Source organism: Lemur catta, chromosome 1 (genome assembly GCF_020740605.2).
Source record: "Lemur catta isolate mLemCat1 chromosome 1, mLemCat1.pri, whole genome shotgun sequence".
NCBI lineage: Eukaryota > Metazoa > Chordata > Mammalia > Primates > Lemuridae > Lemur > Lemur catta.
In genome coordinates, this window is record NC_059128.1 from 258,964,745 (window position 1) to 258,984,024 (window position 19,280).

The 19,280-nt window shown below is 33.6% G+C and overlaps 1 protein-coding gene across 2 annotated transcripts in view; it reads right to left on the reverse strand.

Moving 5' to 3' along the window:
• LIPI (lipase I) overlaps positions 1-19,280 on the reverse strand; it is a 57,882-nt gene that overhangs the window by 2,105 nt on the left and 36,497 nt on the right. For both annotated transcript variants that reach the window (XM_045540459.1, XM_045540460.1), the window contains 2 exons: positions 13,709-13,820; positions 7,575-7,751 (listed from right to left, as the gene is read on the reverse strand). In XM_045540459.1, coding sequence (XP_045396415.1) covers positions 7,575-7,751; positions 13,709-13,820 — 289 coding nt within the window. The remainder of the gene's footprint in view (positions 1-7,574; positions 7,752-13,708; positions 13,821-19,280) is intronic.

Consider the following 19,280-nt stretch of genomic DNA (forward strand, 5'->3'; position numbering starts at 1 on the left):
AGTCACTTTGAAAAACACTCTGGCAGTTTCTTATAAAGTTACCATATGACCCAGCAATCCCACTTCTGGTATCTATCCAAGAGAAATGAAAACTTATGTTCACATAAAAACCTATATGCCAAATATTTATGGCAGCCATATTCACAGACACTAAAAAAAGGAAGCAAACTATTTGTCCTCTTACAGGTGAATGGATAAACAAACTGTGGTATATCCATACAATGGAATATTGTTTATCAATAACATTCCAATGATATAAGCAATAACATGGATTAATTTTATACATGTGTGGCTAAGTGAAAGAAGCAATACTTAAAAGATCTCATACTATACACAGTCAGCCTTCCGTACCCATGGGTTCCATATCTGTGGATTCAAAGAACCACAGATCAAAAATATTTGAAAGAAAAATGGATGCTTGTGTCCATACTGAACATGAATAGACTTCTTTTTCTTATCATTATTCTCTAACCAATATGGTATAATGACCATTCACATAGCATTAGTTATTATAAGTAATCTAGAGATATTTAAAGTATAGGACAAGATGTGTATAGGTTATATGCAAATAGTATTCCATTTTTTATAAGGGACTTGAGCATCTGTAGATTTTTGTACCTTCAGGGGTCCTGAAACCAATCTCCCATGGATATCAAGGGACAACTGTAATTCCATTTATATAATGTCCAGAAAAGGCAAAACCAGGCACAATGGTTGCCAGCAGGTGGGGTTGAAGGCCAAGGGGCAGCAACAGGGAGATTTTGATTGAGGGAAATGTTACTCTGTATTTATCAAAATCTATAGAACTATGCACCAAAAAAAGAGTAAATTTTACTGTTATGTAAAGTTTTAAAAAGTAGCTTTAGTCAAGCCTTTTTTGCCAGAAGTCACTCCAGTTCACCTCCATCATGCATATTCCTCTCCACCTAAGTTCCAAGACCCTGCTCCATGGGAAGTGACTAGAAAGAGAGCTCTGTTGTGGTCTCTATCACAGGGTCTCGCAGAGAGATAATTACTTGTGGCGTGCAGGCAAAGTTTAATCTGGACCATAAGGCGTCACGTTTTTATAACTTACATTCACAATAATTTGGCAGTGCTAATCCTCACTAATTGCACATTATCTATACGGACAGATCTAAATAGGAAAAGCAACTAGATGGTTACAGCAATTATCTAGGTAATTAAACTTAAAGCATACATTTATCCAAGCATCTGTTAGCATCTCCAGCCAACAGGGAATGTAAAGAGTTTGCTCAACACCCACAAAGTGTGTTTTAGTATTTTTTTTTTTTTAGTATTTTTTCCCTGAGTAGAAACAATTGCATCTAGATTTCATAAATTTAGTAAATTTTAATAGTCTATCCACTGTTTAGAATTCACATAAAAATTTAAATTACATACTTGCTTTATATTTTTTGCTCTCTAGCATATCACAATTACTTCACCCTATTTTTTATTTAACTTATGAATGAATTGTATATTGCATTTGTCTATATAAAACATTATTAAGAAGATAGCAAGACAAATATAATAATGGACATATCTGTTTGCCTTTTCCCTATTTAATAAGTGACAAAAAAGAGAAATGCACATAGGGAACAATGGTTGCCCCTGAACATTATGGGATGAGGTAGAAGATTTGAAAATATCCCCTCTCTTTAATGTCCCTTCTATGAATACATAACAAGAAAATTCTTTAAAATGCAAACAGTTATCTATGCATACATAGTCACTATTTATGATAACCAAACTTTGGAAAAACACAAAGGATCTAACAATAAAGGAATAAGTAGGTTGAATATTCCATAAAAGATGGAATACAATGTAACCATTAACTTAGAAAGAAAATTGCTTGTAACCAGGTTCATGGTGTAGCATAGATTCAGTTACATTCCATTCATATTTTTTTCTGTGTGAAAAATGAACCTTGAAGCTGTTACAGCAAATACACTGCATGATTGTACACAGAAGCCCTGCTTATAATATAACATAAAAATTAAATGCATGATTCATCTGTAACATCTGTGCTTATAAGTATGGCAAAATATTAACAGTTGTTATCTGTTAGTTGTAGGATTATATAGGAATTAAATTTTCTAAATGTTCCACATAAGAAAAAGAACAAGAAAAAATTAAAATGCCCAAGAAAGGTTTGGCCTCAAATCATTGTGAAGTCACTTCTTAGCTGAGAAACCTTAGATATGTTATCTACCACCTCTGAGTCTGTTTCTTTTACTAATAAAACAAAGAAAATACCTCTTAGGATTATTGCAAGGGTTGCAAAAATAGCGTTGGAATGCAGTAAATGCTAAATAAATTTATCCACTATTATTCATCTAGAAAACAGTTCATTAATAGAAAAAATTATCAGGAATATCTCTTTAATGATGAAATCTTCAAAGAAATCATCAATCCTTTGTTCACAATATATCCATAAATCATGTGCATCACCTAAAACATGTATCTTGGAAAAACTAAAAATCCCTTCCTTAAGTTCCTTAAAGGAAAAGGTTGAGTTTGAGAAAGATTTTGCCTTATGAGATGAAATTGCAATCAGTGCAGATTTCTTTTGCTAACTTTCTCAGTCAACTATGCTCAGTCTTCCTATGTCCCCAAAAACTCTTGTGGATAAGAGTACTGATCATTGTAGAAAAACTATTAATTTGAAACAAATAATTTTACAAGTAGAATATGAATGAAAATATCTTATACTTCAATATGATAAGTAAATATTGAATTTCTAAAAATCCCTAGGATTAATAAAATTTTAGTTCAATAATTACTCTAATGGTACGCAAAAGGAAAGCTCATTCCCAGAAAACCACTTGATTCTTCACATGTTAGGCACACCTCACACTACATACAGAAAAACTCATATGTCACTTACACTGTTGGGACCCAGAAAAAAGTGGCAGGCAGAAAGTGAGGGTGGGGAGCAAGTTTTACGATGGATCAACAAACTTTGTAAAATTGTAAGGTTAGTTTTTCCAAAATTGTTGCCTTTAAACTCCCTTTAGAGTTCTGGGCACCCAAGCCCCACATTCTCCCAAAGTACTCTGGTGTTTCAGCCATGAGTTTAAAAGACAATAGTGATACGTTAAAGATTTCAGCACAAATAATGTAGCTGTAAATCGGTTTTCTGAGGTTAGTCTCTAAATTAAAGACAGCTTTTTGGCTGTTCTTAAATACTTTCCCTTATTGAAACTCAAGATCATATATAATATTTTCAAAAGAATCTGTAAACTATAGAACTAAATGCAATTAGGCTAAATAACTAGAGAAGATAAAGTGAGGCATTCATGCTGGAGCTGCAAAATTATTATCAACATAAATTTAATTTATTTTTATCAAGCAAGGTCTTTTATGAGAAAAAGTAATTTCATTATTTTCCCTAATTATGTAGTACATATATATTTATTAGATTTTGGAAAAAATTTGAGTCATTAATCATTATGTTGTGCTACTTTTGTCATTATAATTATTATCTAACATTTCATATTGTAGATATTCCACAATTAACTTACTAATTACTCTGTTATTGAATAATTTATTTATAATTTTTCAGCATTATAAATAAAACTGAATAAACTTCTTATATAGAAATATTTATGTGCATGTCCAGTATTTCCTTCTATTTATTTATTTATTTTATTTCAGCATATTACAGGGGTACAAATGTTTAGGTTACGTATATTGCCTTTGTCCCACCAGAGTCAGAGCTTCAAGAGTGTCCATCCCCCAGACAGTGTGCACTGCACACCCCCACTATCCCCCAACCTGCCTGACACCTGATGAATGTTATTACTATATATGCACTTAAGTGTTGATCAGTTAATACCAATTTGATCGTGAGTATATGTGGTGCTTGTTTTTCCATTCTTGGGATACTTCATTTAGTAGAATAGGCTCCAGCTCTATCCAGGATAATACAAGAGATGCTAGATCACCACTGTTTTTTGTGGCTGAGTAAAATGGTACTCTTACCATTCAAAAATTCTATTTTAGAATTTTCCACTTATTCCATTAAACTGTATTTACATTCTTCTTTAAGTATAAAATATTTTTTAGTTATTCTTTTTTTGAAGTGTGCTTTACTGTTTCATAGTTAAAGATGTAAACATTATACTCATTATTCTAACTTTCTTGGCTTATCATAGTATTTTTAATTCTAGATTAAGAAGAGCTAAGAAATATTTCCCATTGATTTTGATAAGAATCAAGTTAAACTTGTAAGTGCATTTAATAAGAATTGCCATTGCTACAAGATTAAATCTTCTACTCCATGAAACTTTCTTTGAATATTTGCAGAATTTTCTTTTTCATCGGATTTTAAAAATAGCACTTATAAGACTGGGTCGAAATGTTAATTCTTTTAGTTCCCTGATTCTTCATTTATCCTTTCCATTTGAGATTGTTTTCTTCTTTTCCTCAGTTAAGGGTTTTTTCTTTTATCACATCTGCAGTTAGTTCTTCTTCTATTGTGTCTCCTCTTCAGTAACATCACGTGTATCCACATTCTGCATTTCAATTATTTTCCCCATCTATATTACTCAATCTCCTCTATTATTTACATCTCCTCATTCTATAGGTTATTATAAAATATATTTTTATATTACTGATCAAATCTATTTACTTTGTTTTTAATTTCAAAGTATTACAGAGGTACAAATGTTGTTGGTTACATGAATCACTTTTGTAATGCTTGAGTGAGGGCTATAAGCATACCCATCACCCAGACAGTGTTCATTGTACCCGTTAGGTAGGTTTTCACACACCCCCTCCTGCTTTCTCCCCTCTGCTTGATTTCCATTGAGTTATACTTCCCTCTGTAATTGTGTGTACATGTGGTGTTTGTTTGTCCATTCTTTAGACATTTAACTTAGGAGAATGGTCTCCAGTTCCATCCAGATTGTTGCAAAAGGCATTAAGTCATCATTCTTCATGGCTGAGTAGTATTCCATGGTATATATATACCACATTTTGTTAATCCACTCATGAATTAATGGGCATTTGGGTTGATTCCACATCTTTGCAACTGTGAATTGTGCCATAATAAACATTCAAGGAGTCTTTTTGATAAAACGACTTCTTTTCCTTTGGGTAAATACCCCACAGTGGGATTGCTGGATCAAATGGTAGGGCTATTTTTAGTTCTTTAAGGAATCTCCATACTGTTTTCCATACAGGTTATACTAATTTGCAGTCTCACCAACAGTGTATAAGCATTCCTTTCTCTCTGCATCTGCACCAGCATCTATTGTTTTTAGACTTTTTAATAAAAGCCATTCTAACTGGAGTAAGGTGAAATCTCAGTGTGGTTTTAATATTGAATACCAAATTTGATGTTATCTTTGTCTTTTTAAACTCAGCCAACTCCTTGTATCTGCAATCAGTTGTTCCATCATTTCATTCTTCAGCTGTTCTTTCATGGATTTGTGTTTCCTTAAATAACATAGAAAATATTGAGCACTATTTTATGTAACTTTCTTCTATTTCCTATAATAAATCTTTTAAAAGGTCCACCTCATGTCTCAATCGTGATTGCTGTATGTTTCCTTCTTGTGTTGCTGATGCTGAATTAGTCTCTATGTTGTTGATGTTGTGTTTTTTCTTGTTCACTTCTGCTTAAATGATGGGAAGACTATCTGCTCTTGCATTTGCCCATATACACAAAGTTGGATTATCCTTGGTTTCTTTTACTGTCTACATATATGGACTTGATTTCTCTTTCTGATCTTGAGCTTGTGTGTTGTTTTATAGCAAATATTCAAGCTAAATTTCTGATATCTGGCCAAGATTTACATTGTATGCTGCTTCTGGACTGAGGAAGAAATTCTTCATTTCTCTTTCCACTGATGATTTATAGAGAAAACAAATTATTCCTGGATAATATGAATCCTTTCAATTTAATTTCCAGAAACAGAGGGTGCAAAAATACAACCTCTGGATTATCTGCTTCTATACACCATGTTTATGCTCAGGAAAGTATTAATAAGGGAGCCTAGGGGAATATGATGATGCAACAACCCTGGGCTCTTTGGAGCGTAGCTTTGGAGGACAACAAATATAATTTCTATTCTTATGTTTTGTGAAGGTTTTGCATCTTTAAAGTAATAGATACAGAGATCATTTGGGGACTGAAAATCCTACAACTCTAGTCCTTCATGGCATGACCCCTCCCTCACTGCATGTACATTGGTAGGGAAAGATGTTGCTAATGTTCTTGCTGAAAATGTCCATATATTTTGCTATTTTTATAAGTATTTCAATCAAAGGCAAAAGATAATAAAATTACCCTTAGAATTTTGCCATTATAATGACACCTTACTGAATTTTGGATAACTAAACATTATCATACGGAAAATTATAAGATGACTTATGTTTCAAAATATTTTCCCGACTCTCATCTGTCTATATACACCTCATCTAAATGCACATTCTTCTCATTTATTATTTTTACTTTATTTTGCACACATTATTATTTATCATGTTCAACATTTATAGGAAAGGAGTTGGAAAATCAAATATATAAATATAGGAACACAAAGAGAAGTAAAGAGGAGGCATGGCAGTCAAATAAAGAGGAGAGATTCCCAGCCACGTGTGAACTCATTTCTATTGGCTCTCAGCTGGTGCTCAGTTGGAACAACTTACATATCCAAATTGACAGGTGACCAACACATAAGAGAGATTTTTAGTGGTGCTTAATGAATTCACAGGGGAGTTGTTGATGGAACTATGAATTTTTCTATGGCAAACATGTACATAAATACCGTGAAGACAAGATGGGGGAAAAATTCTATGGTTGTGAGGACGTGGAACCAAGAACAGCATATGAAATGGGCTGAGAAAAATACTGCTAGAGCCCAGCATCTTCAAGACAATGGTGCCCAAACAGCTACAATGGTATCAAATTTTAATAGGAATGGAGATGTTTGTGTTATAACTGATAAACCAAGACAGGTGACTCCATAACTTGAAAGTGTAAAGGGTCAGCTTTTCCTCATGCTGTATTGTATATAGCCCAGAGCTTCCCTCCTGCCTGTATATTCTTCAGGTTGAATCTCTAGTGATCTGTTGGATCTTAGATACAGCAGATGAAAATGGGATTTTTTTTCTCTTCCCAATGAAGTTGGGAGAAAAAAAAAAGATCACAGGGAGTTATAATGACTCTGTCTTCTGTGACCATGTGTTTCATTACAGAGTTTTTAGTGATTGGATTTCATCTATAGGATTGTATAAACCTCTCTGTGAATATATATGTATACATAAAAAATTATTGGTAAACTTTTAAGGCAGATATTTGTCTCACTTGTTTTCTCTTTGTTGCATCTCATGAAATGATTATGTGTGGGTTTTTTTTCTTTGCTTAGGTAATATGACCCCAAAATAAATTTTATCCAAACAAAAAAATGCATTTTACATCTTTTTCATATGCTAATACTTATGTAACATATAGTATGAAATACACAATAAATATATTTGAATACATGAATTCTTAAACCATTACTTAACACACCAGTATTTTCAAGTTTAAAAGGTAATATATTCAAATAAAAATTTAGTTTTCTTACCTTTCTGGATATGTAAGTGATTTTAACATGAGACTCTGGATCCTATATTTGCATGTGGAACATTGCAGATTGGAGCTTTGGAAATATGTCAAACCAATGCTTGAAATACTTCCAACATCATTTAGAAATTGAGCAAGAATCTTGACTTCTTGGAGTTTATAAAATGGTTGGTTCTTTCTAAACAGAAAATTTAACATACTCAGCATATTACTAATTTGAAACATAATTTAGTTCTGAAATCAATATAATCATAATTAGGCAGGATATAAGGAACAATATTATAAAGAAAGAGCCAAACAAAATATTCATTGAGGTATTAATTAAAATAATTTAAAGTGTAATTCATAACAGAATAAAATAATTAATAATAATAATAAATGCATTCCCTTATAGAAATATTTTGAAAATGCATTTTTGGGGAAAAAATGAGATATTTTATCTTTCTGAGTAGGTATCTAGATTGCACATTTATCTAAGATCAGAGCAGTCATTTTATATGTTTTTAGACCTTTCAACGACTATCACAGTTCCTTGAATAGACCAGGTGCTCAGTTGACAACTTTTTTTTGTTCTGTGCCACTTTATCTTATAAAGCCTGTGATACTTATAAAAGGAATACTTATAAAAGCCTGAGATTCAAAAGAAAAAATAGAGGTGGTATTTAATAAGTGCAATTTTCTGAGCATTTACAATGTAATAAAGCTTCATGTACTTAGCCTCATTTAACTATCTCAATAAGTAATTTCTTTTATTAGGTACTATAAACATCATACTGCAGATGAGAAAACTGAGTATCAGAGCATGTAAGTGTCTTTCCCAAAGTCACACAGTTAAGGGTTACACAGCTGGGCTGTAAATACAGCCATGTGAACAGCTCTGTTCAATTCCTCTTCCCTATGTGCCAGAAATGTGTGTCCCTGGAGTCATTAATGTCAATATGGGCCTGTCTGACCCCCAAAGGAACTCTACCTACTTTCCAGCACTTTCTTTGATGAGCTAAATCTAAGGACAAAGGAGAGGAAAGGAGGAGAAGAAGGAGGAGGAAGAGTGGGAGGAGGAGAAAAGGAAGGGAGGAGGAGAGGAGGAGACAGAAGAGAAAGAAGGAATTTTAAAAAATGGTTGAAATAAGTTTCTTTTTTGAGGCAACAATGGCTTGCCTAATCAAAGGTGACAATCACACAGAGAACAGCTGAAATGCGACCAGTGGGGCACCCAGCACAACCTGCCAGTTCCTATTTGTTCCTTTTCTCATCTTCTTTTCATTCCTCACAGCAGCTAGACCCAAAAAAGGATGTCATCACTCCCCTGCAGGTCCATCTCTGCTCTCTCCTGGCAGGGTTACCACCTCCTCTCTCACAGACTATAATGCCACTGGGCATACCTCTAATGCCTTTCCAGGAGGTTATCTAAGTTCCTCAGGGATATTTTAAAATCAACATAGCCAAATAGGAATGTGTTATCTTCCCCCACAAATTCACATCCACCCCAGTGGCTAAAATGATCAACAAAATAAGTTTGCTATGACTGCCAAATCTCTGCCTCCAGCTGAGGCCTATCTGCTGAGTCCCAGATGCACATATCCACTGCTATTTGCCATGTCCATTTGGATATCTCAAGGATGCCTGAAGCTCAGTAGGTTTAAATCTAAATCAATCATCTTCCTCAACATTCTCCCCCCACCAAAAAAAACCAAGAAAACCCTACACTAAAACTTACAAATTTTCTTATAGTATTAAATGGCACTACTATCTATTGCCCAAGTCAAACAGGTAAGAATCACCCTTCATAGCATCCTCCCCACATCCAAGTGTCATAAATTCCTACTGACTTTACCTTTGAAATATCAAAACAATCCATCCTCATTTTTTCATCTCTACTGCAAATCCTCTAACCCAGGACAGCATTGTTTCTTGCCTGGATTCTTGCAACAACATCTTGGTTTTTCTCTCTCCAATCCACTGTAGGCAAATTATTTTTCCAAAATAAAAATCCATTCTTGGCCCTAGCTGGACTGCCCCAAGTAAAATACTTCAGTGGTTTTCATCTTCCCAGTGAATGAAATATAAATCCTGGAACGTGGCCTGTGAGTTCTAATTCCCACAAGGTGCTCTCTCCTTCTTTCCCCTCTCTTGCTTTCTCTGCCTCTATTCTCAAACACACTGGACTTCCTGCAGCTACTGGATCATGCTCCCTCCTGCTTCAGGTTCGCTGCATTTGTTGGTCCCTCTGCCTGGAATGCAGCAGGGCAGCGACTCCTCCTCACCATTTAGGTCTCAGCTAATACAAACATCCGTAGAGAAACTTTCAATGACCCCACTAATTCACATCTCACATTTTAAGTGTCCATACACACTATAATTTGCATCAAGACATTTTTCATGGACAGATTTTGTTTATATAACTTTATAATTATTTGATTACCCTAACATGCCTCATTATGCTGTTAGCTTAATGAGGGTAGGATCATGACTGTTTTGCTCAGCACTTAGCATAGTGCCTGGCTCCACGTGGACATTCATTAAAAATTGTTTGAATACAGGAATCATGGATATCATCATTTAATTTTTATGATTATTTTAAAGTCTACCTGCTGCACTGGACTGAAATTACGTAAGGGAAGATATCTAATTTGTCCAAAATTTTATCTTCAGATTCCTAGCACAGTTCCTGGTTGATAGAAGCTCTCAAGAATTTTTACTGAATAATTAAAGTGGATCCTCTCCAAGTACCCCCTAGCTCAGTGTAGAATGACACTATACTTTTTAAATAGTCACCAAGCTTAGTACTTGAAGTGACTATAGATTGATTTCTTTCCTTCACTTTCGAATATTAACCATTAAAACATGCCACACACCTATTCTAAAGACTAAAAACCTCTAGACTCTAACTTACCCTTCTTTTCCACTTCTGGTGACTTGGGCCAGGCCCCCATCATCTGTCACACAAATGGTGTGTGTGACTACAGTGGCCACACACAAATGGTGTGTGTGACTACAGTGGCTACAGTAGCCACCTCTGTAGACTCCTGCCTCCATTCTTGTTCCCTCTAATCTCTCCATTATTTGTCCATCTGGGGGATTGTTCTAACCTGAACGTCCAAAATTGATATTGCCTGTTTAAAATCCTATATTGGCAGGTATTAATGTATTTGGCCTCATAATGCTTAAGTGATTTTTAGTGACCTAGAGAAACTAACTACACTACAGCATTAAGTGTAAAAATCAGGATGCAGGACAATTTTTCTAGATAAAAAATGTGTGTGTACACAGAGGCATGTGCAAAAAGGAAGACGAGGCAGAAGAGGAGAAAGAGGAATAATGATTAAAAACCAAATGGAAAGTGTGGGAATTCTTGGATGGCATAATTATAGGTAATTCTCATTTTATACTATATAGCATTATACATTTTCTACAGTGAATATATATTCCTGTTTCGATTTTGAAAAGGGAAATAAAATATCATTTAAAATTCTCTGTTCCACATACAATATGATGTTTGTAAAGTAAATCAAGACTCACAGACTCCTGAACAAGTTTGAAACAATTGCTCAAGGACTATAGTTTGTGTGCTATTCCTGAATTTAAGTACTTTCCTCTGACATTTAAAAGAGAGTTGAAATACCAAAGCATGATTAAATGTACAGTCATGCACCATGTAATGACATTTCAGTCAACAATGGACTGCATATGCAGCAGTGGTCCCATGAGATTATAAGATCATATTTTTACTGTACCTTTTCTACATTTCATTATGTTTAGATACACAAATATTTACCATTGTGTTAAAATTGCCTATAGTATTCAGTACAGTAACATACTGTACAGGTTCGCAGCCTAGGAGTAATAGACTATTATATCATATAGCCTAAGTGGGTACCTGGCTGTACCATCTAGGTTTTTGTCAGTGCACTCTATGATGTTCACGCAATGATGAAATCACCTAAGGACATATTCTCAGAGCATATCCCCATTGTCAAGTGATGCATGACTGTAGTAGCAAATAATAATTCATAGAAAAACAGTAAAGCCATTAGCAAGGCATACATGGACAGATTATAACATGTGTATGTGTTTCCATATTTTATATTCCTCCATGAAAAATGTACCAATTCAATTATTTAAATAAAATGCATCACTCTTTTATAGTGTTTCACATACAATATGATGTTTGTAAAGTAAATCAAGACTCACAGACTCCTGAACAAGTTTGAAACTGCTCTAGGACTGTAGCTCGTGTGCTATTCCTGAATTTAAGTACTTTCCTATCTCCGTGTTTTGAAAGTACATTCTCCTTATTCCCAGACTGCATGAACTTACCTCAAATGTTTCCTTGCTTCTTCTCTGTGTTCCAACAACACATTAAGTGGTCTTCTATTATAAAGCATATTACTAGAGCCGTAATTATACAATAGTCTCATCTAGTATTCTGAGGCCTCCTTGAGAATAAAACACTATTTATTTCAGTTTGGGTCCTCATTTTGTGAAATGCCTGAATAAGTTTGGTGCTGAATAATTTGTTGAATAACTGAATTAATTCAAAAGCTAACAAAGCAAGTTTTTGATAAGAATAAATAGAACATAGATACATATATGTACACATACAGCATATGTATATATTTATATATAAATAAAGCATAGAGCATATTTATATATTTATATAAATTTTGACCAATTTAATGAACTATTATGGAGTAATATTATTTAGTATATTCAGTATTCAAAATTAGATTAAAAGGGCTTAAAATTTCTCTTAATAAAAGATGAGCCTTCATATAAGTGAAGAATTTGGGTTGAAGTTCTGATTTAATTTGTTTTTCCTTCTTGTTTGGGTGACTGAAGGTTATTTACAAGAAATAATTGGTATTCTTTTACTACCAGTTCTATCCAACTATTAAATTATTTTCAATGCCTTTATTCACTTTAATAAAATTAAATTTATAGAATCTAATACTAAAATATGTTTATCTCAAAATCTTAAAAATTTTGCCTGACTTGTAACCAAGGATGTTATTGCTAAGGATGCCCATAGCAGTCCCTGATGGAATGGTCTTTATGTTACTTCAGTACAGAGATTCTTAATATTTTTGCCATCATGAGCTTCTTTTATCATTATTTTCTTTGTGGATTCCAAAATGTAAAGATTTATCTACTAAGCAAATTGCATATATTATGAACAATGGCTACATTTATATTTTAATGTTGTTTTGGATTTTAACTAAGTTTTAATGATACTGCAATATTAAATGCATCACTACCATTGTTTGTGAATATGCAAATACATAAGCAGGCAGGGACATTTTAGTAGCTCACGGCTAATGGCTAAGTTTGGATGTCACTACATACTCAGGTCCAAGGTCCATCAGATATTAGAGTTAGTCAATTAGTCAATTCAGGTACTACTATAACTACCTAAACTGTGACTGCAGTAAACATTGGGGATAGCAAATTGTGACTCCTGAAATGCCAATGTCATCAATAACCAGTAACACCTTAAACCAAATTGTTACAAGTCTAGTCACAATAACTTTATCCTTTATATAATCACTAGAAATGGCACCTGTGAGCCTTTTGAAAACAGTTTCATTATTTAGTGGCTTTCTAGAATCCTAGCACAGCAAATTGGAAACTACAATTATAATAGTAACCTGAAGTTTTATATTACTCTTTTGTTTAAGATAAAATTAATTTTCTCATTTAAGGATTTATTAAAAACACAAATATACATTAAACAAGCTCAAGCTGAGAACACTCTTTGAAATTATTAAACTTAAAAATATGTATATACACCCACATATACTATGTACATACATACAAAGTTAAATAGAAGGTTGAGAAAAAAACAAAACCCTCCCCTATTATTTGGGAGGCTGAAATACTATTAATAAAACAGTGTCACTCAATTGACAGAAGTTGCTGGACATTTATTCACATCACTGAGAACATGATGTTGCCTGAACACTGGAGAGAATCAGAAGGCAACCTGGTAAGGAAGAACATTGGAATAAGGCTCAAAAGAGAGAGTAAGAAAAAAGTTTTCCTTCCATTCATCTAACTTTTATAATCACCAGTTGTGTAACATACTCAATAAAGCAAACATTAAATTTATGAAAGAAGAAAATACTACAATGTACTTACTCATAGAGCTTTGGCTCTTCAGTCATTCCAAACTGGTTTAATAATTTAAATGAAATATAGCCATCCTTCATAGTTTTATCCAGAACAATTATACTGAGAACAAAATAATAGGCTACAAAGCAAAAATATAGAATACAATTCACATTATTTTTTAAACTTTGTTTTGTTTTGGTACATATGCAAATATGCATACACATATGCATATAGATGTAATCTAGGTGCATATAACATATGCAAATAATTTTATTGTGAGATACTCATTTGGTAAATAGGTAATATATTTTACTTCATGTTTGTCAACTTTTGACTAGTTTTAAAAATGAAGAATGGAAAAGCCTGTTAGTCATAGTTATGGTGAAGAGTTGACCAACTAGTTTTTAAATGCTAATTGGCCTGCAAACCGAAAATATTCAGTATTTAGGCCAATTAAGCAACTTTTCTTCTTCAATAACAAATCTAAGGCAAATATGATAAAGTTTCTTAATTATCTGATTAATATTACTAGCCACGTTTGCTTAGTAAACATAATTCCCAATTTCACTGGCTGTTCAGGAATAATGGTGAAATTAAATGATCCTATACAGGGGAAGCTCATAGTAGTTCTTATTCAGATTGCCCTTACTAAAATTTAGTATAGTATATCTTTCAGAGTCAAAGATTCTGAACTCACCCCTATACTCAATATTCTCAGGGCTAAACAGGAAGTTTTGACTCTCTGTGAATTATATATTATATTAAATGGAATATGTAATGCATGAAATTATCCTGTAAGAAATATACATACAAAAATTGTGCATGCTAGTGGTTAACTGTTACTACTAAATAGTCAAGAGTAACCTCATGCCTTGTGCTTGATCCTTAGTGCTACCTCAAGTAAGATAAAGGACTTATAATTGGACCTTGTCAATTTCTGACACAGAGATGTAAAGACACACCTATTACTTTGGAATGGCTGCCCAGCTTCATTCAGACAAAGTACTTTGGTTCACCTTGCCCACAAAGTGGGCATTCAGATTTGCTCAAATGATTTCTGGCAGCATGATATATTGAGTTGTTACAAAATAAATCCATAAATGTGATTCACCAGATAAACAAAAACAAAAACAAAGATTATATCATCATCTCAATAGATGCAGAAAAAGCATTTGACAATATTCAGCCCCTTTTATGATAAAACCTGATAACAAAATAGACATAGATGGAATATACTTCAAAATTATAAAAGCCATATATGACAAACCCACAGCCAACATCATACTGAGTGGGGAAAAGTTTAAAGCATTCCCACTAGGAACTGGAACAATACAAGGATAACCGCTGTCACCATTTCTATTCAACATAGTGCTGAAAGTCCTAGCCATAGCAATCAGGCAAGAGAAGGAAATTAAGGGTATCCAACTGGGGAAAGAGGAGGTCATAAAACTGCTCTGTGCTGATGATGTGATTTTATATCTAGAAAAACCCAAAGATTCCACCAAGAGATTCCTGGAATTGACAAATAAACTCAGCAAAGTCTCAGGCTACACAAAATCAATGTACACAAATCAATAGCACTCCTATACACCAACAATAGTCAAGCTGAGAATCAAACCAAAGACTCAATACCTTTCTCAATAGCTACAAATACAATAAAATACTTAGGAAAATATTTAATCAAGGAGGTGAAAGATCTCTACAAAGAGCACTATGAATCACTGAGGAAAGAGATTGCAGAGGATATAAACAAATGGAAAAACATATCAGGCTCATGGATTGGCAGAATCAACATTGTTAAAATGACTGTACTACCCAAAGTGCTTTACAGATTCAATGCAATCCTGATCAAAATACCAACATCATTTTTCACAGATCTATAAAATACAATTCTATGCTCCATTTGGAAACAAAAAAGAGCCAAGTAGCCAAAGCAACCTTAAGCAAAAGGAACAAATCTGGAGGCATCACTTTACCAGACTTTAAGCTATACTACAAGGCTATAGTAATGAAAACAGCATGGTAATGGCACAAAAATGGAAACATAGGCCAATGAAACAGAAGAGAGAATGCACATACAAAACCATCCACATACTGCCTTCTGATCTTTAACAAAGTAGACAACAATATGCACTGGGGAAAAGAAGCCCTATTCAATAAATGGTGCTGGAAAAATTGGATAGAATGAAGAATGAAACAGAAACCACATGTAGAAGAATGAAACAGAAAACACACCTCTCACCTCTCATAAAAATTAATTCAAAATGGATGACAGACTTAAATCTAAGACATGAAACCATAAGAATTCTTGCAGAAAATGTGGGAAAAGCTCTTCTAGGTATCAGCCAAGGCAAAGAATTTATGAAGACCCCAAGGGCAGTCACAACAACAACAAAAATAAATAAATTGGATTTGATTAAACTAAAAACAGCCAAGGAAACAATCAACAAAGCAAACGGACAACCTAAAGAATGGGAGAAAATATTCACATGCTATACATCTGATAAAGGGCTAATAACCAGAACCTATAAAGAACTCAAGCAAATCAGCAACTGAAAATCAAACAATCCCATTAAAAAGTAGGCAAAAGACATGAACAGAAACTTTTCAAAAGAAGATAGACTAATGGCCAATAAACATATGAAAAAATTCACTAATCATCAGAGAAATGCAAATCAAAACCACAATGAGATATCACCTAACTCCAGTGAGAATGGCTTTTATCAAAAACTCCCCAAACAATAGATGCTGGCATGGATGCAGAGAGAAAGGAACAGTTATACATTGTTGGTGGGACTGCAAAGTAGTGCAACCTCTATAAAAATACTATGGAGATTCTGCAAAGAACTAAAAGTAGACCTACCTTTTCATCCAGCAATCCCAGTACTGGGTATTTACCCCAAGGAAAAGTCACTTTATCAAAAATACACTTGCACTAGAATGTTTAATGCAGCACAATTCACAATTCCAAAGATGTGGAATCAAACCAAGTGCCCATCAATTCATAACTGGATTGATAAAAAGTGGTATGTGTACACCATGGACTACTACTCACCCATAAAAAACCTGAGTTAAGGCCTTTTGCTGCAATCTGGATGAAACTGGAGATCATCCTCCTAAGTGAAGTATGGCAAGAATGTAAAATCAAACACCACAGGTACTCACTATTAAATTCTAACTAACTGATCAGCAGTCATGTGCATAGAGGGAAGTATAACTCAACAGATGTCGTACAAGTGGGCGGGGGGAGGAGGCAAAGGGTGGAATCATACCTAATGGGTACAATGTACACTATCTGAGTGATGGGCACACTTATAACTTTCAGTCAAACAGTACAAAAGCGATCTATGTAACCAAAATATTTGTTCCCTCACAATATTCTGAAGTAAAAAAACCGTAAAAAAAGGGCAAAGGTAGTAATGGTCAAAAGATTCAGGCTATCAGAAAACCTGCAACACAAAAATAATTTGTGCTGGAAAACCACTAACTTTTTTTTTTGTGACTTACAAATACCTGATGATTAAATTAAAAATCCCTTTGCAATGCAGAATACAAGCATCTTTATCAGATCTGCATTTCCAAATATGTTTCAAAAGCTTTCTTTTGAAAGATTATAATCCCACACCTGTTTAAATGGATGAAATGTAATTGCATTCAGATTAAAATGAATATTTGTATATTCTTCACTGTTGTATTAGCAAAGCTGTTAGTTTTCTAATGAAATAAATTTGGTGATCAAAATAAAAAGCTTTTATCATGTTATAGACTGAATAAAAAAAGAACTAGGAAAATTCTCCTACTGGTTGTGTGGGTCTCAGGTGAATAAAAATTGATCCCTGAGACTAAACAAAAATCCAAATAACATGGAATTTAAATTTACACTAAGTCACATGGTGAAGGACACCTAAACATTTATATAAAAAATGCAAGGATTAAGGTAATATGTTTTTGGAAAAAAAATCTAGCTTTCTGTGAAGGGAGAATTTTGAATTAGAGCTGACTGCTGAGAGTTTTCTATGTTAATGGAAGACATGAGTCTATTTTGAAATAGCAGAAACCTTTTATCATTAATTTTTAATTCAGACTTAGATGATTTAGATTGCAAAATGATAATAAAGCAAAATAAATCAGTAAATGAATTCAATCAGAAGAGAGCTACAAATTATTTTCAGGGAACAATCATATTGAGAGCAATTTATCTAAAAACAAAAGAATTAGTATATTAAAAATGCTGAGCTAAATTAACTCTGATCATGGAATTCTGTCTGAATTGTATTTTCATTCCTGAGTGAGGGAAAGGTAAGTACATTTTCACAAGAAAAACAAAAAAAGACTGGACAAACTATTAGTGAAAAGTCACTGGTGAAAAGTGGCCTTACTATGAACTTCTAACAGAGGAAAATTACCTGACAGAAAGTAAGGGAAATAAACTCACAGCACAATTACCCTATGTTTAATTAAAACACCTGTGACCTAACTTCTTGTCTCTAAGAGTTCTTTCTCAGAATTGAAGAGCCCTAAGTGGACAGTAGGAGTGTGAGCTCTCTGCCTCAGTTCCTGCCCCCCAAAACCAAGATTTCAAGGACTCAGATAACACAGCCTCACAGAGAAAAGAAAAAATAAAGAACTCCCTGGCATCTTGAAGCTGCTACTGTTATCAGTCTACTGAAAGAGAGGAGAGAAAAAAAAAGCTATTTTTACCCTTTAAAAGCACGAAGGAACTTTCTCTCAGCTGCCCAGCATTTTCACTCCTTCCTCTATGTACTTGTGGCATATCTCTCTCTCCACTCTCTCTTTCTCTCTCTATCTTTATTTCTCTTGTTCTCTCTTTCTTTCTTTCTCAGGAAAACAAATAAATCTTTACTTCTACATAGCCTAATAATTGTGTGAGAAATCTTTCTCAGCCCACATTGAATTCCCCACCCTAACAACTGCCAGGGTATATTTCAGCAAGAATGAAATTAAACCTAGAAGAAAGGAGTAGGAAAGGGAAGGAGATAAGATAAAATGTAGAAAACTGAAATTGGAGTGACAATTCCAAATTTTGGTTGGGTTGGAGAAAAAATATATTACTAATACATTTCTAATGGGTACGTAAATATTACAACCACTGTGGAAAAGCATTTGGCAGCTTCTTAAAAGAAATGAACCAATATTTGTACTCCTAGGCATTTATCTCTAAGAAATAAAAATTATTTACATAAAAATCTGTAGAGGAATGCTTAGGGCAGCTTATTCATAATAGCCAAAACTAGTTACAACCAAGATGTTCTTCAATGGATGGATGAAGTTTTCCATTAAAAAAAAAAATGAACTGAATGTTAATGAAATCTGGAAAAGATTAATGGGCAAACTCTTTAAGGTCATTTTTTAAGAGAAGAGTATTGAGGTGAAAGTATACCACCAAATATTAAAATATGTAACTACAACAGGCAAATGATGTGTTATCATCTGAAGTATTTAAGAGTATAGATATAAAACAGAACAAAAACTGTCCAGAAAATAAATGGCTATTCTGTGTGTTATATGTGTATATATCCTATTACATAATATAACATGATACACTTATTTATATAGTATATTAAAAGGGCTTAACAAT